Raw genomic sequence first — 27500 nt, forward strand, 5'->3', positions numbered from 1 at the left:
GCTACAACGGCACCATCTTTGCATACGGACAAACATCATCTGGTAAAACCTACACAATGGAGGTAAAACTGCTTCTGTTTACTCATTAAAGAAACTTTTCATTTAGGCTTCGTCTACTAAAGCGCACGGCACAAGTTCACTTAGGGCGTCCGAATCCACTTTTGCTAGTTTAACGACGGGGAAAATGGTCGGCGCTCCCGGCGCTGCTCTAAAAGGGTTGTCCGTAATCTCTTAATGAGTAATGGGTGTGTTTTGGGATTTACATGCGTTATACCAATCAGAGTCTCGTCTCCCATTCCCTGTAAATGCCAGGTGCGCTCGCGCCATGGCGGATTCGCTATTTACATGACGGAATTTGATAGTGGAAAGACGAACGCGTCTCCAGAGCGCAAACGGATCTGCTCGTGCACGAGGTTAAAGCGAGACCATCTACGGGACAAGCCGGATACACAATAATAATCTTTTATATTGTAATCCTTTAATTCTAAATATTTGCCCTGTGTCTGTAAGGCGAGACACGGCAGGCAAAAACATTTTTTTTTTTTCACTGGTCAATTTTGAGATTTTTGGATATTTGTCTTCAATAACATGTCTGTTTTCAGACTTGTGGTGAAAAAAAGTCCAAAATACACATTAGGTCCTTATTTTACTAACTGTGTCTGTTTGCGTCTGTAGATTTCTCATAAATTCAACAAAAGTTGTCGTTCTGAATCATCATGATCCGCGATCTCTGTCTGCACCGTCGTCACACACACCGTTAGAAAGCTCTCTCTCCTGTACAATGCTGTCGGATCCAAATATGGTCATTTCCTTTTTATCAGCAACCAATCGTGAAAGTAAAAGGGCTGAATGCGCAATCTCATTGGCTGATGATAAATCTTTCAAGCCCGTTTTCTCAAAATGACTTTTCTCTCATTCTCCAAGTCCGAAATCTCCACTTCAGTCGCACAGATACACACCAAACCTTCCAGTCTTGTGCCTAGTTTCCTGTAGCTCAGTGGTAAGAGCATTGCGTTAACAACGCAAGGTTGTGGGTTCGATCCTAGGGGATTGCACATACCTATGTATAAATGTATAGGATAATGCAATGTAAGTCGCTTTGGATAAAAGCGTCTGCCAAATGCATAAATGTAAATGTAAATGTAGTTATATTATGAAGACATTTACTGAGGGATTTCTAAATATATTATTCCTAGCCTGATTTATATAACATTTTATTCCAAAAAACATGGCGAAAATAATTTTTTAAGGCTATTGACAGTATATTCTGATTTACAGGATAACAAAAGTAGATATCCATAAATCCCTCTGTAATATCCCATCTAATATGTGAACACAATGAAAAAATTATTTTAAACCTGGCTTTATCCAATACTCAGATTTGTGTATATGCAAATGAGCGCATATTTAATTAGATATTGCCTCATTTGCATATTTAAACATTAAATTACAGAAAACTTGTAATACATTTTTTTCTCATCTTAATGTAGGTAATCAACTGGGAAAGTTTCATGGTGATATCTGCTAGTTTAAAATGTTACCCTATTTACCTGTAGTGTCTCGCAGAGTGTACGCGCGGTGTGGACCCGCCTTTAGGCGCACATTACTAACGTGCTCTTTAATTAACAAAAGTAAATATTGCGCGATTGACTTTAGACCAGGGTTCAGTTGGTCAACGGCTCAGTCTATTTCTGTTCCTCAAAACAGCAACGTGCCAACAATGCGCCTGAACACACACCTCGTTCTCAGACCAGGACGTGAAAATCATAACTGCGTCGGGCTGAAACTAGCAAAACACACTTGCGTCGCGCCTATAGCGTGGACAAGGCAAAAGCAATCAAGATCCAAATCACGTTCCAAACCCGTGTGACTCTCTTTCTTCTGTGAAACACAAAAGCAGACGTTTAGCAGAATGTTCTCGCTAAAAATGTGCGTATTGTTCCTCCATCAGGGGAAAACTGCACGATGCTAACGGAAGGGGGATCATCCCGCGGATCGCTGAAGACATTTTTTAACCACATTTACATCATGGATGAAAACCTGGAGTTCCACATTAAGGTGAATAAAAGCCAGTTACAGATCCTGTTGTTTTATCGTTAAGATGTTAAAAGCGTTCAGGATATCCCACATCATTAGCGGTTCTCGTTTCTCTCTCAAGGTTTCCTACTTTGAAATCTACATGGATAAGATTCGTGACCTACTTGACGGTGAGTGTGAGTGTGTGTGTGTGTGTTTAGTCTTAGGTCGACCTAAATACAGACGCCAGAGAATGAACACTGGCTTTGCTATCATTAAAATGCATTAATATCATTTATTTTTTAACATTTATATATCATTTCAAAAGTTTGAGGTCTGGAAGATTTTATTTCTTGAAAGAAAATAATACTTGTTACTACGCATTAAATTGATCAAAAGATTATATTTCAAAGAAATGCTGTTCTTTTGAACTTTCTATTCATCAAAGAATCCTGAAATATAAAATGTATCAGTTTCCACAAAAATATGAAACTGTTTTCAACACTGATAATAATCATAAATGTGTCTCGAGCATCAGATCATCATATTACACTGATTTCTGGAGGATCATGTGACACTGAAGACTGGAGTAATGATGATAAATTCAGCTTTGATCACAGGAATAAATTACACTTTACTATATATTCACATAGAGAACAGATATTTTACGTTATAATAATATTTCAAAATTTGTACTGTATTTTTGATCACATAAGCGGTGAGCAGAAGAGACTCTTTGAAAAGCATTAAGAAATCTTACCGACCCCAAACTTTTGAACGCTAGTGTATTAAATCCCGTAAACCGATCAATCCCGAACAGTCAACCCACAATCTCAGCGTTCGAGACTTAGAGAAGAGAATGTGTGTTCACATCTGCTGTATGAATACATTATCAGGCTGAGGAACAACACACTGCTCATCTGTGTGGCTGAGTCACTGGGCAATCTGGGAAATACCTGCGGACAGATGGCATATGAGAGAGAGAGAGAGAGAGAGAGAGAGAGAGAGGGGAGAGAGAGAGAGAGAGGGCGAGAGAGAGAGAGAGAGAGAGAGAGAGAGAGAGAGAGAGAGGGCGAGAGAGAGGGGGAGAGAGAGGGGGAGAGAGAGAGAGAGGGCGAGAGAGAGAGAGAGAGAGAGAGAGGGCGAGAGAGAGAGAGGGCGAGAGAGAGAGAGAGTGAGAGAGAGAGGGCGAGAGAGAGAGAGAGGGCGAGAGAGAGAGAGAGGGCGAGAGAGAGAGAGAGAGAGGAGAGAGGGCGAGAGAGAGGGGGAGAGAGAGAGAGAGGGCGAGAGAGAGAGAGAGAGAGGAGAGAGAGAGAGAGATGAGAGAGAGAGAGAGAGAGAGGGGGAGAGAGAGGGGAGAGAGAGAGAGAGGGCGAGAGAGAGAGAGAGAGAGAGAGAGAGAGAGAGGTGCGAGAGAGAGAGAGGGCGAGAGAGAGAGAGAGAGAGTGAGAGAGAGAGGGCGAGAGAGAGAGAGGGCGAGAGAGAGAGAGAGAGAGGAGAGAGAGAGAGAGTGAGAGAGAGAGGGCGAGAGAGAGAGAGAGTGAGTGAGAGAGAGTGAGAGAGAGAGGGCGAGAGAGAGAGAGAGAGAGAGAGTGAGTGAGATAGAGAGAGAGAGAGAGAGGGCGAGAGAGAGAGAGAGTGAGTGAGATAGAGAGAGAGAGAGAGAGAGTAATGAGTAATGTAATGGATAGAGATCGACAGGCGCTGAGAAGATGAAATACGCAGCAAGATGACGTCAGTCTCGCTTTATCTATATTTTGATTAAAAAGAAACTGACGTTCACATATGCGGTTTTCATCTGCCTCGACTTGAATTAAGTTTCTCTCGTGTGTGTGTGTGTGTGTGTGTGTTAGTCTGATTAGAGACGCGTCTGTCTCGAAGGCTTGTTACTGTCATCATAAACTCAAGGCCTCTCTGTGGATGTGCACGCGCTCATTAAAGGAATAATTCAGCTACAAATGAACAGATTCTGTCATCATTACTCGCCCGCGTGTCACTCCAGACCCAGACCCAGACCCAGACCCAGACCCAGACGTCAGCGGGACACGAGAGAAGATGTTCAGCAGAAGGTTCAGGCTCTCGCGCTCAGACTAAAAGGTTAAATGGGGTTCTGGGCTCAATTTTAAAGACCCTGTATGCCAAAAATGTTCTATGAAAGGAGAAATGTCTTATGATATCACAATTTTCTAGTGATAAAGTATGTTTACGAACGGTTTAATTCATAAAATGAAATAAAAATTAAAAATGTGTTAAAAACAAATTGATTCATTAAAACGAAATGCATAGAATGATCGCATGAAGGAACCCCTAAAAGTTTCGAAATATCAAATGAGAATATGGGGCAAAAGTTCATTTATTTCAGTAATTCAACTTAAAAGGGTGAAACTAATATATTATATAGACTCATTACATGCAAAGTGAGATATTTCAAGCCTTTATTTGTTATAATTTTGATGATTATGGCGTACAGCTTATGAAAACCCCAAATTCAAAATTAGAATATTGTGAAAAGATTTTTATAAAGCCATAATCATCAACATTATAACAAATAAAGGCTGGAAATATCTCACTTTGCATGTAATGAGTCTATATAATATATTAGTTTCACCTTTAAAGTTGAATTACTCACTCTAAAAAATGCTGGGTTGTTTTAACCCAATTTTGGGTCAAATATGGACAAACTCAAACATTGGGTTAAAAATGTAATTAAAAAATGTAACCCAAACTGCTGGGGTTTGTCCATATTTGACCCAAAATTGGGTTAAAACAACCCAGCATTTAGAAATAAATGAACTTTTGAACTACAAATTAGGGCTGCATAATGATTAATCGCAACTAATCGTTTTGCAGAATAAACGTTTTTGTTTACATCATATATGTGTGTGTACTGTGTAAAATAGTTATGTATTTATAAATACACACACATGCATGTATATATTAATTTTTTTTAACATGTTTATATACATTTTTATATTTAAATATAATTTATATTATATATAATTATAAAAACTTAATATATAAATAGATTTTTTTCTTTAAAAATGAACTTTTGCACCATATTCTCATTTTGCCAGTTTCACTATAGAAACTTTTCTTCTGAGAGTGATGCAATAACATTAGACAGAAGAAACACCTTAAAAACATCATAAAAATATAAAAACGGTAGTTATACAACTTTCACTGTATATTCCAATTCTTCTGAGAGATTTGTGATGAAATGCGAGGCTATTTGTATGATTTGCTCTGTGTTTTTGTTGTTGTTTTTTGAGCTTGAAGGAACGAATCGTCATCATGCTGAAACATTGTCTGTGTTCGACAGAAGAAATGCACTGAAAACTATCGCTTTAGGAACACTTCACAATTAATTACAAAACAACAGCAAGTAACACATTGAAACTTTGAAGAAGAAAGTCTGAAATCGGATTATCTTGTAAAAACACTCTTTGATTTCAGTGTAAAGAACGTCTGAATTCTCCATGTTCTTTCCCTTTTGTTCTTTCTCTCCCCCCCCCCCCCCCCTCTCTCTCTCTCTCTCTTTCTCTCCTCTCTCTCTCTTTCTCCCTCATCCACCTCTCTCTCCCCCCCCTCTCTCTCTCTCTCCCTCATCCACCTCTCTCTCTCTCTCTCTCTCTCTCTTTCTCCCTCATCCACCTCTCTCTATCCCCCCCCCTCTCTCTCTCTCTCTCTCTCTCTCTCTCCCTCATCCACCTCTCTCTCCCCCCCCTCTCTCTCTCTCCCTCATCCACCTCTCTCTCTCTCTCTCTCTCTTTCTCCCTCATCCACCTCTCTCTATCCCCCCCCCTCTCTCTCTCTCTCTCTCTCTCTCTCTCCCTCATCCACCCCTCTCTCTCTCTGTCTCTCTCTCTCTCAGTGAGTAAGACAAACCTGTCTGTGCACGAAGACAAGAACCGAGTTCCCTATGTGAAGGTGAGCTGATCACAGATGTTTAAACTCAGATAACGAGCAATCACATCTTCCTTCATCTTCTCAAATAAGTGAGATCATTATACTATGAAAACTCTCAAACTCAACACTGCAAACATATAATAAATACAACATTGTTAGACTATTTTCACTCCGAAATTGCTGTTAAATTTCAGACATCTACAAAGAAATGGCAAGTAAGACATTGAATTATAAATTATAAATAGTATTTTATTTTATTTTCAAGCTCTAATAATCTGAAACTAAAAAAAAATGTTTTTTTAGTGTATTGTAGGATATTATTTCCCTTCATATGATATTTCATATCATATATTGTATTATATTGTCACATATCATATCATAGATGATATAATCATATATATGATACAATATTATATATCTACAATATTTTAGATTATTTATAAATATATTTATTAAGATTTTATATTATATTCATATATCTTATTGTATTGTTACATATTGCATCATATCATATAAAATATAAAGTAGTGTATAGGATCATAATATTGTATCATCATGTCATATCAAATCATATCATGTATCATATATCATAACATCTGGTATTGTTAGATAAAGACGTGCCAATAAGTTTAGTCTTACTGTGTGTGTGTGTGTGTGTGTGTGTGTGTGTGTGTGTGTGTGTGTGTGTGTGTGTGGGTTTTTGTGATTTACGAGGACATTTTATATGAATACACGCCACACTACGAGGACATTTTGGATTATGAGGACAGTGTCAGTGTCCTCATAATTCAGACAACGTAGAAGTGCTTCTACATGTGGGAGGAGCTCAAATTCAAATTTTCTCCAAAAGTCCTTATAGTTCACAATCATCGGACTTTGTGTTAAGAGTGTGTATCGGAACTGCGCTCCTGCAGGTGGGTCTTGGTACTGCACCTCCTCATTAATATTCACACTTGTGAATGGAATCGCGGGTTTTGATTGGCTGAAAGGTGAGAAGTCCTTGTAAATTCGGGTTTTGTCTAACCACTGTGTTTTAGCCATTCACACAAAGGACAATAACGATAAAGATATGTTTGTAAAATAGATCTAAATATAAAGGAATAACAAAGTCCACACCACAACTATAAAAATAAAAACACAGAGAAGCAATATCATTGGAATCATTTTCCTCCCCTCCCCCACCTCCGACCGCGTCTCTTCCGGCTGAGATAATCAGCAAGTCACCCTGAAGACACTTAAGGTAAGATTGATGATAAAACTCAATAAACAATAAAACAGTATATTATATTAGTTAACGTTATAAAACAGACTAGCTTTGGTCACGTTTGTAAGCTTTTATCTAGCGTTTCCTCACAAAATATAAGGAATATAAGGATATATAAGGAATTAACTATTGACTTACTAACGTTAGTCTGACAAATAAACAAGCAATAACTAAACCGCTTGTATTATGTATGTTTTGGGTTTAAAAGTTAATGGCTAATGGTTAAATAACTCATGATGCCAGATTGAGATCATATTTATTTTGCTATCTGGGCAGTTCAGTGTTGTGATAATGGGGTTAATCTATGAAAGGCCTAATGGACAAATATTGTAGTGTTTGATGTAGTAAATTGGAGTTTACTGCAGTATGTTAGTATAATAGTGATTACTACACTTTGTTAATGCACTTCAGTATCCTGTAATATTAGTGAATTGATAAACCATAGTATTCTTTAATTTTTACTATGGTAAGTTTAAAAAAACCTATTGTATCTAGGATTATTACTCTAGTTTACTATAGTACAGAAGTCTACTACAGTATTTTTCATATGGGAATGGTGAACTTGAGGTTTTTCAGGGCACACAGCTGTTTAGTTGTAAACTATTTGTGTGTCTGATCAGATCCTTTTAATAGAGCTCCGGGGGCTGACGTCATGCAATCTAAACTCCGCCATTTTGGCAGTCAACCAGGAGAGCACCAGAGCGGCTTTTGCGTTATCGATAGCGGTCGGGTCGAATACTAATTCAAAACAATTACTATTTCAACATGGTGGACAGCTGCTGTGCGCCTGGATTCCAGAACAGGTGGAGGAAAGCATTTAAAAGCATTTTAAATGCTTATGGAAAGTGTGTGAAAAAATTTTTTTTATGTTCAGTCACAATTGTGACCGGTGGGATAATGTGTAAACTAATATCAGTTTATGTTTATATATATATATATATATATATATATATATATATATATATATATATATCAGATACATTATCCCACCGGTTTATGATTGGACATAAACTCACATTTTCACACACTGTCCATAAACATAAAAAAAAAACAGGCTTTTGTAGGCCTTTAAAGAGTCTACGGAATAGGCCGAGGAAAAGTTAATGAAGTAACGTTAGTTATATAACGTTATATCAGGATACTGCAGTTGAGGAAAGCTATAAGTTCCTTTATTAATACACATGAAAAGCACCCCGGGGGCATTATAGGGATCTGTTATGTTTAATCTATTAAGTTTTGCTATGTACAGGTAGCCTGGCTAACGCCAGACCCAATTCTCGTTGAGACTTGGGTCTGGGAACCACATGCGCATTTTCTCGTATTTGAGGCGTGGTTTACGAATGCCCGGCGCCGTTTATTGGGTGCTTAGAATGTCTATCAAATGCACCTGTACGTAGCTCATAGCCAATCGTTTCCATTATACCAGATGACGTATGTAGAGACGCCAAAAGCTGACGCCAAAAGCTGCTCTTTTTTCGAAATAAACTTGCGTTCTAAACTACTTAGAACAATATCTAAGGCTGCATCAAAAGGTAGCTTCGCGTCTGCTGCCATGTTGAATCCATAAACAAACTGCTTAGTTGTGTCGTCATCGTCTTGCTGCTCCCTCCCCGTTCTGTGATTGGTTCCCTAAACGAGGCGAAAATCAGGTCCATGGTTTCCAGACTGCCTTTCAGCGAGAATAAAATCGCGCTACGCAAAGGCAGTATGGGGAAACCCAGGCTAATGTACAGGTCTATATCTTTTTAATTAAAGTGCGCAGTGAACTCTGTTGCCTTAAAACTCATGCTGCCGTCATTCGTTCACGCTCGTCTCGTACGGCCTCTTTACTGCCAAAATGGCGGGGTAAACAGAATAGGTCACGTGGCGTCCGGAGCTCTATTGTTTACAGTTCTTTGTGAAGGTTATTCCTGTAATAGTACAGTAAGGGTAATCGGTGTTGTTTTATCAGACCTGCTGTTAGTTTTAACCTTGCTGTAGGTGTCTGTAGAGGTTTCATATACTGTATACAGGTCATTCTCAAAAAAATTAGCATATTCTGATAAAGTTCATTATTTTCCATAATGTAATGATAAAAATTACACTTTCATATATTTTAGATTTATTGCACACCAACTGAAATATTTCAGGTCTTTTATTGTTTTAATACTGATGATTTTGGCATACAGCTCATGAAAACCCAAAATTCCTATCTCAAAAAATTAGCATATTTCATCCGACCAATAAAAGAAAAGTGTTTTTAATAAAAAAAAGTCAACCTTCAAATAATTATGTTCAGTTATGCACTCAATACTTGGTCGGGAAACCTTTTGCAGAAATGACAGCTTCAATGCGGCATGGCACAGAGGCAATCAGCCTGTGGCACTGCTGAGGTGTTATGGAGGCCCAGGATGCTTCGATAGTGGCCTTAAGCTCATCCAGAGTGTTGGGTCTTGCGTCTCTCAACTTTCTCTTCACAATATCCCACAGATTCTCTATGGGGTTCAGGTCAGGAGAGTTGGCAGGCCAATTGAGCACAGTAATACCATGGTCAGTAAACCATTTACCAGTGGTTTTGGCACTGTGAGCAGGTGCCAGGTCGTGCCGAAAAATGAAATCTTCATCTCCATAAAGCTTTTCAGCAGATGGAAGCATGAAGTGCTCCAAAATCTCCTGATAGCTAGCTGATGATCACTGACTGTGGGTACTTGACACTGGACTTCAGGCATTTTGGCATTTGCTTCTCCCCAGTCTTCCTCCAGACTCTGGCACCTTGATTTCCGAATGACATGCAAAATTTGAGCAACAGTCCAGTGCTGCTTCTCTGTAGCCCAGGTCAGGCGCTTCTGCCGCTGTTTCTGGTTCAAAAGTGGCTTGACCTGGGGAATGCGGCACCTGTAGCCCAGTTCCTGCACACGCCTGTGCACGGTGGCTCTGGATGTTTCTACTCCAGACTCAGTTCACTGCTTCCGCAGGTCCCCCAAGGTCTGGAATCGGTCCTTCTCCACAATCTTCCTCAGGGTCCGGTCACCTCTTCTCGTTGTGCAGCGTTTTTTGCCACACTTTTTCCTTCCCACAGACTTCCCACTGAGGTGCCTTGATACAGCACTCTGGGAACAGCCTATTCGTTCAGAAATTTCTTTCTGTGTCTTACCCTCTTGCTTGAGGGTGTCAATGATGGCCTTCTGGAGAGCAGTCAGGTCGGCAGTCTTACCCATGATTGCGGTTTTGAGTAATGAACCAGGCTGGGAGTTTTTAAATGCCTCAGGAATATTTTGCAGGTGTTTAGAGTTAATTAGTTGATTCAGATGATTAGGTTAATAGCTCGTTTAGAGAACCTTTTCATGAAATGCAAATTTTTTGAGATAGGAATTTTGGTTTTCATGAGCTGTATGCCAAAATCATCAGTATTAAAACAATAAAAGACCTGAAATATTTCAGTTGGTGTGCAATGAATCTAAAATATATGAAAGTTTAATTTTTATCATTACATTATGGAAAATAATGAACTTTATCACAATATGCTAATTTTTTGAGAAGGACCTGTAAAAGTCTGATAGCCATAATCATAATGTTTCTCTTTAGTGACAGTCACAGTGTAGTTGAGAAGGAGAAAAGCAGCATGTTTCAGATTGTTAAAAATACTAAACACATTTGTAAGGTCTAAGATGCTTTCCTGTTTCACTGGTGCTGTTTACTGACCTGCAAGTAGTACATAATGATCCCTATTGTTTATATTTAAGCCCTCTACAGCAAATAAAAGTATAAACTCATTGTTGATTAGGTCAGTGATGTCTAAAAAAACCATATAATTATTATAATTTCATCAAGTGACCAAATACATCATCTGGCTTTTGCAGGAAATGGCAGGAACAAGGTCCCGGAGGGCCAAACTAAAACCAAAGGATGAAGCTGCATATTTTTCTTCCATGCTCAAAGATAAGGATGGATTTGAAATAAAATACATAAATTCATTTAAAGGTGAGTAACACAATTGTCTATGTTTTAAGTATTGTTTTAACTTCTACCCTGACTGATCTGCTCTTGGTTAGGTCGAGGAGTGTTCAGCTGTCGCCACTTTCAAAAGGGAGATTTCCTCATTGAATATCGAGGGGAAATCATATCTAAAAAAGAATATGAAAGAAGGCACAGAGTATACCATGCTGCACTTGAAGTTTTTTTATTTGAATTTCGTTGTGATGGAAAACAGTTGTGGTATGTATAAACTTTGCATTTCCTGATGCAGCAGTGGTAAACTAGAATTAACTTTTTATTATTATTATTATTATTCTGTGAAACTTTCCTATTGTATGATTCAGTCAATATTACACCGTGGAGATAGCACTATGTTCTTGCTGTTTCAGGGTTGATGCTGCCAGAGAAGATGCTTCTTTAGGGAGAATCGTCAATGATGATCATGTGACCCCCAACAGCAAAATGAAAACAATCAGAGTGGACGGAAAGCCCCATCTGTGCTTATTTGCAGTAAAGGACATAAGTCCTGGGGAAGAGATAACGTATAACTATGGAGATTCTGACTGGCCATGGAGAAGAAAGGTATTAACAGATTGAAATAATCCTTTTACTTTAATTTAAAGACACAGTTTACAGTTACATGTGGAGAAGTGTTAGTATTTGATTTTGAACCCACACAGGTTTGTTCTGAGGTTGTACGAATTGATTTCTTTAAAATTTCCATAAAAAGTGTTTTATAACATAGTATAGTTGACCTTTTGTCAATCTGATTACACAGATCTTTCATATTTCACAGGTTTGTTCTGAGACCAAACAACAGGTGCATGCTTTGGTCAGCTGTGCAGCAGGAGACGGGTCAAAGGAGGTAAGTGTGTGTTTCTAATGCTCAACAGGTAGTTAAATCTCCATTAACTTTGGTAAGATGATGCAAAATCCTTATAAACTATTGATTTCTTTAAAATTTCCATAAAAAGTGTTTTACAACATAGTATATTTGACCTTTTGTCAATCTGATTACACAAATCTTTCATATTTCACAGGTTTGTTCTGAGATTGAACAACAGGTGCATGCTTTGGTCAGCTGTGCAGCAGGAGATGGGTCAAAGGAGGTAAGTGTGTGTTTCTAATGCTCAACAGGTAGTTAAATCTCCATTAACTTTGGTAAGATGATGCAAAATCCTTATAAACTATTGATTTCTTTAAAATTTCCATAAAAAGTGTTTTATAACATAGTATATTTGACCTTTTGTCAATCTGATTACACAAATCTTTCATATTTCACAGGTTTGTTCTGAGATTGAACAACAGGTGCATGCTTTGGTCAGCTGTGCAGCAGGAGACGGGTCAAAGGAGGTAAGTGTGTGTTTATAATGCTCAACAGGTAGTTAAATCTCCATTAACTTTGGTAAGATGATGCAAAATCCTTATAAACTATTGATTTCTTTAAAATTTTCATAAAAAGTGTTTTATAACATAGTATAGTTGACCTTTTGTCAATCTGATTACACAAATCTTTCATATTTCACAGGTTTGTTCTGAGATTGAACAACAGGTGCATGCTTTGGTCAGCTGTGCAGCAGGAGACGGGTCAAAGGAGGTAAGTGTGTGTTTCTAATGCTCAACAGGTAGTTAAATCTCCATTAACTTTGGTAAGATGATGCAAAATCCTTATAAACTATTGATTTCTTTAAAATTTCCATAAAAAGTGTTTTATAACATAGTATATTTGACCCTTTTGTCAATCTGATTACACAAATCTTTCATATTTCACAGGTTTGTTCTGAGATTGAACAACAGGTGCATGCTTTGGTCAGCTGTGCAGCAGGAGACGGGTCAAAGGAGGTAAGTGTGTGTTTCTAATGCTCAACAGGTAGTTAAATCTCCATTAACTTTGTTAAGATGATGCAAAATCCTTATAAACTATTGATTTCTTTAAAATTTCCATAAAAAGTGTTTTATAACATAGTATATTTGACCTTTTGTCAATCTGATTACACAAATCTTTCATATTTCACAGGTTTGTTCTGAGATTGAACAACAGGTGCATGCTTTGGTCAGCTGTGCAGCAGGAGACGGGTCAAAGGAGGTAAGTGTGTGTTTCTAATGCTCAACAGGTAGTTAAATCTCCATTAACTTTGGTAAGATGATGCAAAATCCTTATAAACTATTGATTTCTTTAAAATTTCCATAAAAAGTGTTTTATAACATAGTATATTTGACCTTTTGTCAATCTGATTACACAAATCTTTCATATTTCACAGGTTTGTTCTGAGATTGAACAACAGGTGCATGCTTTGGTCAGCTGTGCAGCAGGAGACGGGTCAAAGGAGGTAAGTGTGTGTTTCTAATGCTCAACAGGTAGTTAAATCTCCATTAACTTTGGTAAGATGATGCAAAATCCTTATAAACTATTGATTTCTTTAAAATTTTCATAAAAAGTGTTTTATAACATAGTATAGTTGACCTTTTGTCAATCTGATTACACAAATCTTTCATATTTCACAGGTTTGTTCTGAGATTGAACAACAGGTGCATGCTTTGGTCAGCTGTGCAGCAGGAGACGGGTCAAAGGAGGTAAGTGTGTGTTTCTAATGCTCAACAGGTAGTTAAATCTCCATTAACTTTGGTAAGATGATGTAGAATCATTACCTTAGCATTACAGACGATTAGGACTGTGTGCTGCAATGAATTCTCACATGCCCTGATTGTTTGATCGAAGAATTCACTTGTATTATGTCATTTTCACATTAGTTGTTTTGGATACTCAAAGCATCACCATGTACTGCCGTGTTATCCAAATTGAATGTTCAGTACTCAAACCTTTTCAGATCTCAACAACGTCTGATTCTCAGCTGACATGTCATGACAACACTCAACAGGTAATGTACTTTCCATTAAAAATGAGCATTTAATAAGCATTTATTTCTTAAATGTTCTTTAGTTGGCAACAACAGTGATTTTTAATTACAAACTTAAAGAATTAAAAAAGATAGTGATAGGCTGATGATACACAGGACAACATTTTGAGCAATCTTGCCAGGCAACTTTTTTTGAACAATGTTGCTTGGGCACTTTCCCAACTGAGAATGGGTAAAAAAAAAAATTTTCAGACTTTAAATCAGTCATGGGCCCTGTGTCTCTTCTGGTTGCCCACTGATGCCAACATTAACCCAAGTTGCCCCGCAACGTTGCTCATAAAGTTGCCCCATGTATCATCAGTCATAGGAATTGTTTAATTTACAATGGTATATGGATGATGGTTCATTCTGAGCTAGCATGTGTATCATATGTTGTATGTCCCCATACTTACTGCTTTTGTCATTTTGTGGGGGATGGGTAGAAGTTCAGGGTGTGTTTTGTCAAACTGCACAATGGTTTGTGTGTCGTATGTCCCCCATACTTACTGCTTTTGTCGTAAGTCCCCATACTTACTGCTTTTGTCATGTTGTGGGGGATGGGTATAAGTTCAGTGTGTGTTTTGTCAAACTGCACCATGGTTTGTGTATCGTATGTCCCCCATACTTACTGCTTTTGTCGTATGTCCCCATTTTGTCATGTTGTGGGGGATGGGTAGAAGTTCAGTGTGTGTTTTGTCAAACTGCACCATGGTTTGTGTATCGTATGTCCCCCATACTTACTGCTTTTGTCGTATGTCCCCATACTTACTGCTTTTGTCATGTTGTGGGGGATGGGTAGAATTTCAGTGTGTGTTTTGTCAAACTGCACCATGGTTTGTGTATCGTATGTCCCCCATACTTACTGCTTTTGTCGTATGTCCCCATACTTACTGCTTTTGTCATGTTGTGGGGGATGGGTAGAAGTTCAGTGTGTGTTTTGTCAAACTGCACCATGGTTTGTGTATCGTATGTCCCCATACTTACTGCTTTTGTCATGTTGTGGGGGATGGGTAGAAGTTCAGGGTGTGTTTTGTCAAACTGCACCATGGTTTGTGTGTCGTATGTCCCCATACTTACTGCTTTTGTCATGTTGTGGGGGATGGGTAGAAGTTCAGGGTGTGTTTTGTCAAACTGCACCATGGTTTGTGTATCGTATGTCCCCATACTTACTGCTTTTGTCATGTTGTGGGGGATGGGTAGAAGTTCAGGGTGTGTTTTGTCAAACTGCACCATGGTTTGTGTGTCGTATGTCCCCATACTTACTGCTTTTGTCATGTTGTGGGGGATGGGTAGAAGTTCAGTGTGTGTTTTGTCAAACTGCACCATGGTTTGTGTATCGTATGTCCCCATACTTACTGCTTTTGTCATGTTGTGGGGGATGGGTAGAAGTTCAGGGTGTGTTTTGTCAAACTGCACCATGGTTTGTGTGTCGTATGTCCCCATACTTACTGCTTTTGTCATGTTGTGGGGGATGGGTAGAAGTTCAGTGTGTGTTTTGTCAAACTGCACCATGTCCCCATACTTACTGCTTTTGTCATACTACAGTGCAGTACATTTGTGATATACATTTTGTTATTTGTGAAATTAAAATAACTTGTTCAAACCTTAGCCCTATGTCTTAAAGGTGCCATATAATGAAAAACCTTGAAATTTACCTTGGCATTGTTGAATAATATGGAAAGATAAAACTGTTTCTAAATCATTTTTGCCCTTACCTAAGCCACATACCTTCTGTATAGATATCAGAGACCAATTTAAATATTGTATTAATGCATTTTATTGTGCCTTTAACACCTAACTATAGTAATACAGTATAATTTCCTCTAATCAATTATAACTTTTTTTTTCAACAGAACTGTAAACATGTCATAATATCTACAGTAGTATCAAGCTTGAATAAATGTGATTGCTGTACTGGTCCTTATTCCGCTTTTAAGTGGGCTGGTGTGAGATGTAAGGGTAAGTATTTTGTTCAGACAATTTTAATACTTTTAAAAATGCTTTACCATTGAAACCCTAAAACTGTGTAATCTTGACGTTCTAAATGCATCTTTAAATTAGCTTGAAAAAGTTAACTTTTCATTCTTTCTTTCTGTCTTGCTCAGTCTGTCTGCCTGTGTAATTGTGTAATCGATTCATATTTATATTAGTCTTCTCCTTTCTCTGTTCTCTTCCATCTTATAGCCACACTTTCAAACACACTGATCATCTATCACTGCTTTATCTATCACTTTTTAAAGCATCTTTTCTTGAATCACCTTTTATTCAAATGAAACCAACCTTGTTTATTATATGCTCAATCTAGTTTGTTCCCGCTTCTGGCATAAAACTTGCTACGAGAAAAATGTGAAGCCCAAACCTGACCCCTCAACATCCGTAAGTATGATTTATTGAATAGTCAGATATGTTTTATTTTTCAGCAATTTTCTTCCTTGGAACTAAACTTTCTGAGTATGTACAAAAGATATGTTTACTATTTCAGGATTCCGAAGTAGAATTTTCCAGTGAGAACATGTCGGATGAGGACTATGTACCTAATTCTGTCTCAGAAGGTTCAGACGTAAGCATAGCGTCTCCAGAAAAACTCTTAAACATTAAAAATACTGAAGTGTTCTGCATCAAATCTACTGCAGAAATTCAAAATGGCAGACCATGCCAAGAAAGTGTCATAGGTTCACTCCCAAAAGTTCCAGTCTGCACAGCACAGCTTGAAATGCCTAGTAGGAAAGCCATACAAGTACAAATATCGAAAGTTCACAGCGATGGCAATACTGAAAGCACTGTTGAGGATATTACAGGCACAGGGGAAGATCCATCTTTACAATCTTCAAATATATCCTCTTCAGTAAGCAAGAAGAATTACTGCTACATTTGTGGAAAACCGCAGTCAAAATTTACACGCCACTTAAAAGTACATGAGAATTCAAACGTCGATGTTGCTCGGGCTTTGGCTCTACCAAAACATTCCAAAGAGCGTCAAAAACTTCTGAACAAACTGCGGAACAAAGGAAACTATGAACACAATGCAGATGTTTTAGCGAATGGGACTGGATTGTTAAAACTACGACGTAAGCCAAAGAAAAGATATGATTCAAAAGATTACGTGCACTGTATGTATTGCCATGCAATGTTTCTCCGAAGGGATCTCTGGAGACACGTTAGAAATTGTCTTTCCAAACCAGTGGAAGATCAGGCAGAGCCAGGAAGAACTAGGGTCTTGTCTTTGGCAACAATGTCTAATGCAGCCCTCTGCCAACAAATATCACAAGGTGTTTGGAAACTGCTAACTGTGATGAAAGACGATGACATCTCTGCTGCTGTGCGGAGTGACTTTTGTATTCTTCAGCTGGCCCAGTCATTTTACAATAAACATGGGCAAGATCCCACTAAATTTGACTATATTCGACAGAAGCTCCGGGAAGTTGGAAGACTTCTGCTGATTCTGAGAAAGGAATTTTCTGTACAGACTCTTGAAGATGCTGTGAGACCTGAAAATTTCAATGTGGTTATCCAGGCTGTCAAAAAGGTATCTGGGTTTGATGATGTAAAACACTCATTCCAGACTCCAAGCCTTGCCCTTAAGTTGGGCCACTCACTGAATAAGATATGTGACATTGTACATTGCCGAGCTCTAATGGCAGAAGATGGTGAGGGGATAAAGTCAACCCAAGCATTCAAAAAGCTGTATGATGCTAAATGGTCTGAACTCGTTTCCCACACAGCTTTGACCACCTTGAATGAGGGGCGCTTTAACAAGCCGTCTACCCTCCCTTTCACAGAGGATGTACAACTTCTTCACCAGCATCTTGAAAAGGTTGTTGATTTACGTTCTGAGAACTTGAAACAGATGCCATCAGCACAAGTCTATGGCGACCTATGCAAAGCAACTCTTGCAAAAATAATTGTGTTCAACCGGCGACGTGGAGGAGAGGTTGCAAAAATGCAACTCAAAGGTTTTCTTGAGAGGGATACAGCTCCCCTACACAAAGATGTTGCTGTTGGGCTAACAAAGTTTGAACAAAAACTTTGTACACATTTCAGTCGGGTGGAACTTAGGGGTAAAAGAGGGCGAAAAGTGGCAGTTTTGCTGTCACCAGAGATGGTTGATGCCTTAACCCTCCTCATAAGCAAAAGAAGGGAATGTGGAGTCCCTGAGGAAAACCAATTCCTGTTTGCTCGACCAAGCTGTTTGAGTTGTTATAGAGGACAAGACTGTCTGAGGATCTATGCACACGAGTGTGGTGCACAAAACCCGGAACTCCTCCGGTCGACCCAACTGCGCAAACATGTGGCAACTTTGTCGCAGGTGCTTAACCTGAAAAACCACGAGTTGGACCAAGTTGCGGACTTCTTGGGCCACGATATTCGTGTCCACAGAGAATTTTATCGACTTCCGGAGGCTACAACCCAGCTGGCCAAGATTTCAAAGTTACTCCTCGCTATGGAGAAAGATTCTCTTTCAAATCTCCACGGCAAAACCCTAGAAGAAATTGAAATTGAAGGTAATGCTACTAAAGTTGTTACAAATGACATTTTGAAGTTAACTAAGTATATTCATATCCTAAAGATAATCCCTAACGTAGATCTTAATGTAATGTTCACCAGATATTAGAGTTATCACTATGTCTTCTATTTTTACTCTAACATTAGCAATGTTAAGCTTACTTGATACTCAATTTTTTTTTTAGACAAGTTAGACTTTTCTGATTCGGAAAATAGTGAAGACAGTGATGCTGAGGAGGCGCATCCACAGACACAAACAGAAACAGGTAAAAGCACATAAACATACAAACATCAAATCAGTAAAGTCAGTGTAAGAAGTGCACCATATGATGCACCAAAACATTATACAGTAGTTCAGAGATGTCACAGAAGCATAATTCATATAGACCAAGCGCCGCTGCTGTTTGTTATAGTATTTTATTTTTCTATTCACAGATACTGATCCTGCCTTAGGAGGCCCATCTAAAGGTATGACAATACTAAAACTTTTTTAACTTCAAACCCACATGTGTATATATACTTTTGAAACCAAAATGACTGTTAGAAATGTTTAAAATGCAGTTTAGGTTGCTTTTGATTGCTTAAATTATAACATTGTGTAAATGATGCAAGTTTTTGGGGAGCACTTTACAGTAGGGGTACATTAATTACCATGAATTAATGCATAAATTAATGAAGAATTATGAATTACTTCATCCATTAATATCTCAATTATCAGGAACTAGCATGAGTTCAAAATCTTTTATTCATGACCTCATAGATGAAAAACACCTTAAGACATTCACTAAGATGAATACATCATCATGATTAATAGGTTATTATGCATGATCTTGATGTTTTCTTTTTCACAGAAAACAAGATTTTTAATATCCATTATGGATAAAGCTATGCTTTTGGTACATGTACTAAAACATTTTTTTTCTCAAATAAGATTACTTGAATTATTATAATAATATATACAAAAATCTGCATTGCCTCATGCATGCATACAGGTTAGAACAGTATATCAGTTACAATAATTAATGTGAGAACTAATGTTTTTCATTAATTATGATGAGTTATCAAGCACGTATACAGTATGTCTTCTTCATAGCAGCCTGCATGTAAATGGACAGACCCCCAACACTGGCCAATCACAGCACAGAGTATGTGAATTCTGTTGACTCCAAATACAGTAGTCATCATTAACTAAGCATTAATTTCTTATGACCTCATCGTGTGTGAACCCTCAAGTAAAGTGGTAACTTGGTCTTCTGGAAATACTGATAAACAGTGTGTTATTAAAGCGATAGTTCACCCAGAAATGAAAATGTGAGGTTCAACTGCTAATCCCTAGGAGTCAGTGATGTAGATGACTTTGTTTCTTCAGTAGAACTCAAAGATTTTTAACTCAAACCGCTGCAGTCTTTCAGTCATATCCCTGATAGCGCACGTACATCTAGAAGATGTCTATTTGACGTCTGCATTTACATCTGCAAGATGTATTATTTAGGTTATTTGCTCATCTGCAATACGTCTATTGGATGTCTCTTTTTAGATGTCACATAGACGTCTGTTAGATGTCTTTAAGATGTTTATAATTTAGAATGTATGTAAAACTGACATCTGAAAGAAAGTTTTTAGACAGCGGATGTTTCCAGATCAAGAGATCTTTAACAGACATCTTGCAGACTTGCGTGTGTCATCTGGGATATAATGGCAGTCAATGGGTCCCAAACATGCACAGACTAAACCAAATACATGCTCTGGCATAGTCGTATTCTATCTTGTGTATAGGTCACTTATTTGTTTATACAGTGCAGAGTGATTGTGGTCACTACAGCTAATCAGAATGGTAATTACTTGTGCTTATCCTGATTGTTGCAACCGAATTTTGTTTAGCCGTTGTATTCACAATCTCTGCACTGTGTAAACAATGAGTGACATATACAGTCTGTATTTGGATGTAAGACTACTGTATTTGGATTTACATTTACATTTAGTAATTTGAAAGGAAAAGTAGAGAGGTAGGTCTGTAGTTCTCTACAAGTGATGTGTTAAGTGTTGATTTTTTCAGCAGTTGAGTTACCAGAGCCTGCTTAAAATGCAGTAGGAAAAGTGCCAGTATGGAGGGATGAGTTGATGATGTGTGTGAGAGCTGGTAGAAGTGTGTGAGATATGGCTTGTAGAAGGTGTGAGGGGATGGGGTCAAGAGGGCAGGTGGTAGGATGACTGGAGAGGAGAAGTGTAGATACTTTTTCCTCGGTTAGCGGAGAGAAGGAGGAGAGAGGGTGATTGGCTGTGGAAGGGGTCGGTCTGTGCTCCTGTGTGTGAGGAGCTGAGAACTGACTGCTGATAGTTGTTGTCTTGTTGGTGAAGAAGTTCGCAAAATCGTCAGCAGTTAAAGAGGAGGTGGGTGGTGGTGGTGGAGGAGGACAGAGGAGAGAGTTGAATGTCTTGAAGAGTGATCGTGTGTTGGAGGAGCTGTTGATCTTGTTGTGGAAGTAGGAAGATTTTGCAGCATGAACATCAACGGAAAAGGAAGAGAGGAGAGATTGATACATACTCAGGTCAGATGTGTCTTTTGATTTGCGCCATTTCCTCTCTGCTGCCCTGAGTTCGGTCCGGTGTTCACGAAGAACCTCAGACAACCAGGGGTTAGAGGGAGTAGCGCGTGCTGGCCTGGAGGAAAGAGGGCAGATATTGTCTAGAGAAGAGGTTAGAGTGGAGCAGAAGGTATCCGTTGCGGTATTAACATCCAGAGATGAGAATTGTGGGGGTGAGGGAAGAGAAAATGACACGGCAGATGAAAGATGGGCGAGAGAAAGTGAGCGCAGGTTTCGCCTGAAAGTGACTGGTGGTGGGGTTGGTGGTGCAGGGGCAGAGAGTTGTAGACTGAAAGTGATGAGGAAATGATCTGAAACATGGAGAGGTCTCACCAAGATGTTGTCTGTGATGCAGTTGCGTGTGTAAACCAGATCCAGTTGGTTGCCTGATTTGTGAGTGCCTGTGGTGATGAATGGTTTGAGATGTCAACAAATTTTGCACACTGTGCTGTGATTGGCCAGTGTTGCGCTCTGTCCATATTCCTACAGGCTACTATGAAGAAGACATGAACATGCTTGATACCTCATCTTTAATGAAAAACATGAGTTCTGACATTAATTGATATACTCTTCTAGCCTGTATGCATGCATGAGGTAATATTTATTATTTTTCTATATTCCTTTTAATAATTCAAGTAGTCTTACATGCACAAAATGTTTTTTTTGTATTTTGAATCATGTGCCATGACTATAGGTTTATCTACAATGTATAGTAAATACCTTGTTTTTTGTGAACAATGAAAACATCATGATCATGCATAATAAACATAAATCATGATGATGTACTTGTCTTAATGTCTTAGGCTATGTTCACACTTAGTGTCTTTTTTGACAAGAAAAAGTTGACAATGCCGTTTTTTTAGCAAAAAAGAAAACGCTGGCAGCGTTCGGTTACAAATAGCAGCCGAGCGCGTCTTTTGTTGCTATAACAACAGCTGCAACAGTAGCCTAGTGCTGTGTGATGCAAAAAATGTTGAGAAAGAGAAAGTTGGCTCTTGCGTTGGCTTTTGAAGTTACCGGGGAGGAGAATGTCGGTTCACAAAGACGTTTGTGGGTGCACGACATTATACGGGAAAGGAAACTGTATGGAGCTCCTTGTGCTCCGAAACAAGGACGATACGTTTATCTACCGGCACCGTCTCCATTTTTTCTTGTTGTTATGGAAACGACAGGTCTCACTACTCGCTTGTCATTGGTCAGCTGTCAAAAAGGCGCTTGACGTAGGGCGTTCTTTTCATAAAAGTTGAACTTTTTTTCAACTTAAAAAGACGCTCTGAGCTGCAGAAAAAGACGCCGGCGGTGGCGTCTAAAAAAGCGCTCAGGACTTTTTTGAAAAAACGGTTTACTCCATAGGGTTATAATGTAGAACAGACGCTGGTAGTTCGAAAAAAGACGCTAAGTGTGAACATAGCCTTAAGGTGTTTTCATCCATGAAGTCATGAATGAAAGACTTTGAGCTTGTGTTAGTTCCTGATAATTCATGAGATTCACACTTGCCATAAAGTGTTACCATGTTTTGAATATGTGTTTTTTTTTTTTTTTTTTAAGATCATTGCATGAAGGACAAATATCACAGCAGGAGGGAGGAGCATGAACAACCTGGTAAAAGCACACAATCATATAAAGAAAGAACACTGTACTAGGGAATTCTCTAGATCAATCATTTTAGCTGGTTTTATAGTAAAGGAGGATTTTTTGCTAGAGATTTACAGTTTCCACTTAAATGTGTAGAATAATTTATGAAATGTTTGAGTATGTTCCATCAGAACCTTTATTCTGAGCCATTCTATTCATACCACAGGAATGAAGAAAGCTAGGCGGCCTGTTGTGAACCCTACAGGCACCTCAGATGGTATGAGCATCTACCTCACTCAGCCAGCATATCCATTAAGGTTTGATTCAATTCATGCAGACCAAGCAATACTACTGTTTGTTATAGTGTTTTATTTGTCTATTCACAGATATTGAGACTTCCTTTGGAGGCTCATCTCAAGGTATGATGAGAATACTACTAGTATAATGAGAACTACTTATCTATATTGGCCTGTCATGATAACTTTTTGTTGGTCGATATATTGCCCCTTAAAATAATTGTGATAAGTGATATTATTGTCATTTTAAGACCATTTTATGCCAGTGAATGTAAAATAATAATATAACAGCATAATAATGCAGGAAGGCCACACACTTTCTATTAATAAACAAACATTTAATTCATAAATGATTTAGATCATCAAAAAAATCATTTTCTTACATAGAGAAAAAAGACAAATGGACGAAGAACTTTTATGGAGATTTTTCCATCTACAGATTTTTCCTTTTTTTATGTTTTATGTTATGTTTTATGTTATTGTGTTTTTTATGTAAATATAAATGGTGATGTATTGCATTGGCAAAAATTGAGATCATGTACATTTATTGTGCGATAAGTCGATATATTGATTATCGTGACAGGGTGGGATGCAGCGATTATAGATTTTGGCTGTACGATTATAGTCTGAGGAATAATCACGGTTTCACAGTTATCACAGTAATTATTATTCATTAATTCATTTCAAAACACTATTAGTTAAAACAAATAATAGTCCATTTCCTGTAATAATTTTACACTGAAAATATATAACAGAATAATGAATAAATAAATAAATAAAAATAAGAATAAAAAATAATAGTATTTGTCTATATAAAATCTTAGCTAAATATTAGCTAAGTATTTCCCTATTAAAGAGGACAAATGTAGTTAAATGCACTTTAAGTTGTGATCAACTATATTACAAATATTTTTGGTATTTTCATTTTTTTTGGACCAGAGTAGAAACATTGAAAATAAAAAAGCTCTAACTGGCTTTTGACTTAACAATATAGCCTCCTTTTGAAAATGAATAATGCAGTACAGTGAAAATAAATAAAAAGAAACACATCTCTGGTATTGAATATTAGCAAGCTATACATATCCTTTTGGAACAAAACAAGGAGTCAAAAGCTGCAGGACCCACATACAACATGGCCCTCAAATTGCACACTTATCTTCAGTCCTTTCTGTTCATATTATAGTGCAGAAATGTAAGCATGTTCACATTCTCAGTGCTCAGTCTTGACCTCTGAACTTTAAGCTAGCGCACAGTTGGAAAAACTTTTAGTTGCAGCAGTTTTATTCCGTGCAGAAGAAACGCTGTGTTGAGAAGCCTTAACGATTAATTAACCGTGACGAATTAAAGCACGGTTAATAGTGAAATCAGTTTATCGTTGCATCCCTAGTGACAGGCCTAAATCTATATTAGGAAATAAGCAACCATGTAGTCAGGTCTTTAATTTTATTCTTTTATTTACAATTTGATATTTGATGTATGAGGAATGTAACATTGGGCCAACAGTTAAAACCAATTTTACTCTTACGGATTAGTGACCTATACAACAAGACTTGACTAAAGACAAGGGTTGGTAAGAGTGTGGCTGGTTGGGAGAAGAGGGAGAGGAGCTCTGGCCATCATAGTGTTCAACCCAGGGTTCAGGAACCTGTTTTCCTCTTTTGTAGGGAATCATGAAAATTCTGCTGAAAAAAATCTGGATGATGCTAAAAGGAAGCAGAAACAAGCCTGGTCTCCAACTGAAATTGCAGCAGTACAGAGGCATTTCCGCGACCACATAGCAAGGGGTAAACTCGCCACTAAAATTGAATGCCAGCAGTGCAAGAATGCTGAGCATCCAGCTTTGGCTACTCGCACACTCCAAAACATTAGGGATTTTGTCAGGAATCGCGGCTTAACCCTAAAAAAGAAACAGTCTCATTAGGTGTTTTTGTTTTTTACTTTTTGTTTATATGTAAGCAGAATATTCTTCTGCTGTTAAAGTTTGTTCATGGATTCAGTATGCTTTCAGCAATGTTTAGTTTAGCTGTTATGCTTAGGAACAGTTAAAATATTTAAGTTGTTCTCTTTACACTTACAGTAAGAGCGTTTGTTTTTTCATTACACACAGTACACACAGGATGTTTCTTGATACACAAAATGATCTTGTGATGTAAAATATTAAGGGCAACTACAGTAATTTTGCTGTAAACAAGAACAAAATAAACTTTGCTCTTTGTTCACAGAATGTGCATACTGTTATGTCTGCACCGCTTGTTTGAATGTTGTTTCTTCGCTTAAATATGATCACCCACTCTGGGTTTTTCTGCAAACAACCGGCTAGATTTACATTATGTGTATAGATAGATAGACAGACAGACAGACAGACAGACAGACAATCCCTTATGTCACTCCCAAATAGTACATCCTTGAATACACACTATAAAAGGTAAGGTAGCATATTTACAGCACTATACAAAAATATTTTACATACTTGCACAATGCGTGCACCATGTTCTGAGTCTGATCATTGGTCCTCAAATATCAGGTATGTCCCTTTAATACACAGTACTATTGTGTATGTGTTAAGCCATTAGTCCTCATATATCAGATATGTCCCTTTAATACACAGTCTTTACTATTGTGTATGTGTTAAGCCATTAGTCCTCATATATCAGATATGTCCCTTTAATACACAGTCTTTACTATTGTGTATGTGTTAAGCCATTAGTCCTTATATATCAGGTATGTCCCTTTAATACACAGTCTTTACTATTGTGTATGTGTTAAGCCATTAGTCCTCATATATCAGATATGTCCCTTTAATACACAGTCTTTACTATTGTGTATGTGTTAAGCCATTAGTCCTCATATATCAGGTATGTCCCTTTAATACACAGTCTTTACTATTGTGTATGTGTTAAGCCATTAGTCCTCATATATCAGATATGTCCCTTTAATACACAGTCTTTACTATTGTGTATGTGTTAAGCCATTAGTCCTCATATATCAGATATGTCCCTTTAATACACAGTCTTTACTATTGTGTATGTGTTAAGCCATTAGTCCTCATATATCAGGTATGTCCCTTTAATACACTCAAATGACACTTTTGTGTGTTGTATATCTAGTGTCCTCAGAAATCACTTTAGTCCTTATAATAACGTTTTGTGTCATAGGTGGGGCTTGTGTATCAAATTATAAATTGTCCTCATAATTGTGTATATTTTCAGGTTGTTACATTATAGATTGTGTTTTGTGTAAACAAACTCTAAAGTGAAATCTGTGTTGTATGGGTCAAAATAGATTTTTTGATCTTCACCACATCTCTGTACAGCAAGTGGAAAGGGGTGTCCCCCTAATACACCAACACACCTGTTTGGGCTGCAGTGTCCTGGTAATTCACAAAAACCAGTATGTGTGTGTGTGTGTGTGTGTGTGTGTTTGTACAGGGTTGCACTGAACGGTTTGTTTCCAGCCCTGATGAAGTGATGGATGTTATTGACGAGGGAAAAGCCAATCGTCACGTCGCTGTCACGAGTCAGTATCTCTGCGCCACACACACCAGCACATCACAGAAGCGCCACACACACACCAGCACATCACAGAAGCGCCACACACACACCAGCACATCACAGGAGCTGAAACTGTGCATGAACAGTTCAAATATAAACCTTCAATGCAATCCAAGTCGCTCTGGATAAAAGCTTCTAACAAATGCATAAATATAAATGTAGAAGTAAAGATGGTTACGAACACACTATAAAGTCCCAGCTATCAGGGATATATAGGAAATATCACCCATTTTTGTGCAGATTAACATCTTGGAAGGGAAAGCTGGTTTTGTGTTAATGGGTCGCGTTTCAGTCGCTATTTCATATTAATTTCGTTGTTCTTTCTCCCTTTCCCCCGTGATTTTGTCTATATCGCGAATATAAGATATAGAATGTTCATTCAAATGATCTGGTCCTTAAAATGTTAGCACAAAAATGTTGCTTTATTCATGGAACACTTTTTACCTGAAATGTAACAGTTTTTAAATGTAACTACTTACATTCCGAGAACATTCAAAAGTAACATTCCCATAATGTTTGAAGAATGATCAAATGGAATGTTCCCTAAACGTTCAAGACGTTTTGAACATTGAGTGAACATTGAAGACATGTTTTTGTGTGACTGGTGTGATGTTGTGTGTCAGATATGAATGAACACAGTTCCAGGAGTCACAGCATATTCCTCATCAGCATCAAACAGGAGCACGTGGAGACGGAGCAGAAGCTCTGTGGGAAACTCTACCTGGTGGACCTGGCCGGCAGCGAGAAGGTGCGTTCGGTGTTTGTGCTCGCAAACTGTGATGTCCTTCAGCCTCATGAGAGTGTGTGTCCATCTGCAGGACAGAAATAGATCTCATTAAAGGGTTAGTTCAGCCAGAACTGTAAACTCTGTCAGTGATTACTCTCCTCATGTTGTTCCCCGTCAGACTTTCCTTCATCTCCAGAACACAAATGAAGATATTAGTGATTAAATC

At 38.1% G+C, this 27500-nt stretch overlaps 3 protein-coding genes across 3 annotated transcripts in view; all 3 read left to right on the forward strand.

Annotated features, from left to right (window-relative positions):
* kif5ab (kinesin family member 5A, b) overlaps positions 1-27500 on the forward strand; it is a 73635-nt gene that overhangs the window by 8848 nt on the left and 37287 nt on the right. The window contains exons 3-7 of the mRNA XM_079627756.1: positions 1-62; positions 2159-2207; positions 5888-5943; positions 26425-26512; positions 27171-27295. The exon at positions 1-62 is cut by the window's left edge and continues 12 nt beyond it. Of these exons, the coding sequence (XP_079483882.1) occupies positions 1-62; positions 2159-2207; positions 5888-5943; positions 26425-26512; positions 27171-27295 (380 nt within the window). The remainder of the gene's footprint in view (positions 63-2158; positions 2208-5887; positions 5944-26424; positions 26513-27170; positions 27296-27500) is intronic.
* Positions 6665-12267, forward strand: LOC307006970 (N-lysine methyltransferase KMT5A-A-like; the record flags this gene model as incomplete). Its single annotated transcript, XM_079628521.1, has 6 exons — positions 6665-7162; positions 11026-11146; positions 11218-11380; positions 11530-11722; positions 11937-12005; positions 12181-12267. Exons 2-6 carry the CDS (start codon positions 11029-11031, stop codon positions 12265-12267), a joined length of 630 nt encoding a protein of 209 aa, XP_079484647.1. The 5' UTR covers positions 6665-7162; positions 11026-11028.
* Positions 13643-25526, forward strand: LOC307007085 (uncharacterized protein). The gene is made up of 11 exons (XM_079628764.1): positions 13643-13714; positions 13969-14019; positions 15891-15996; positions 16343-16413; positions 16520-18539; positions 18726-18806; positions 18976-19008; positions 22674-22727; positions 22927-22977; positions 23087-23119; positions 24661-25526. Exons 5-11 carry the CDS (start codon positions 16550-16552, stop codon positions 24915-24917), a joined length of 2499 nt encoding a protein of 832 aa, XP_079484890.1. The 5' UTR covers positions 13643-13714; positions 13969-14019; positions 15891-15996; positions 16343-16413; positions 16520-16549; the 3' UTR covers positions 24918-25526.

Source organism: Phoxinus phoxinus (genome assembly GCF_949152265.1).
Source record: "Phoxinus phoxinus genome assembly, chromosome: 11".
Classification (NCBI taxonomy): domain Eukaryota; kingdom Metazoa; phylum Chordata; class Actinopteri; order Cypriniformes; family Leuciscidae; genus Phoxinus; species Phoxinus phoxinus.

Excerpts from the sequence above, each read along its gene's own strand:
- LOC307007085 (XM_079628764.1), top strand. The coding sequence starts at position 16,550 with ATGTCGGATGAGGACTATGTACCTAATTCTGTCTCAGAAGGTTCAGAC. Across the intron at positions 18,540-18,725 it reads AGAAGAAATTGAAATTGAAG|ACAAGTTAGACTTTTCTGAT; the intron begins GTAATGCTACTA and ends TTTTTTTTTTAG. Across the intron at positions 19,009-22,673 it reads CTTAGGAGGCCCATCTAAAG|ATCATTGCATGAAGGACAAA; the intron begins GTATGACAATAC and ends TTTTTTTTTAAG.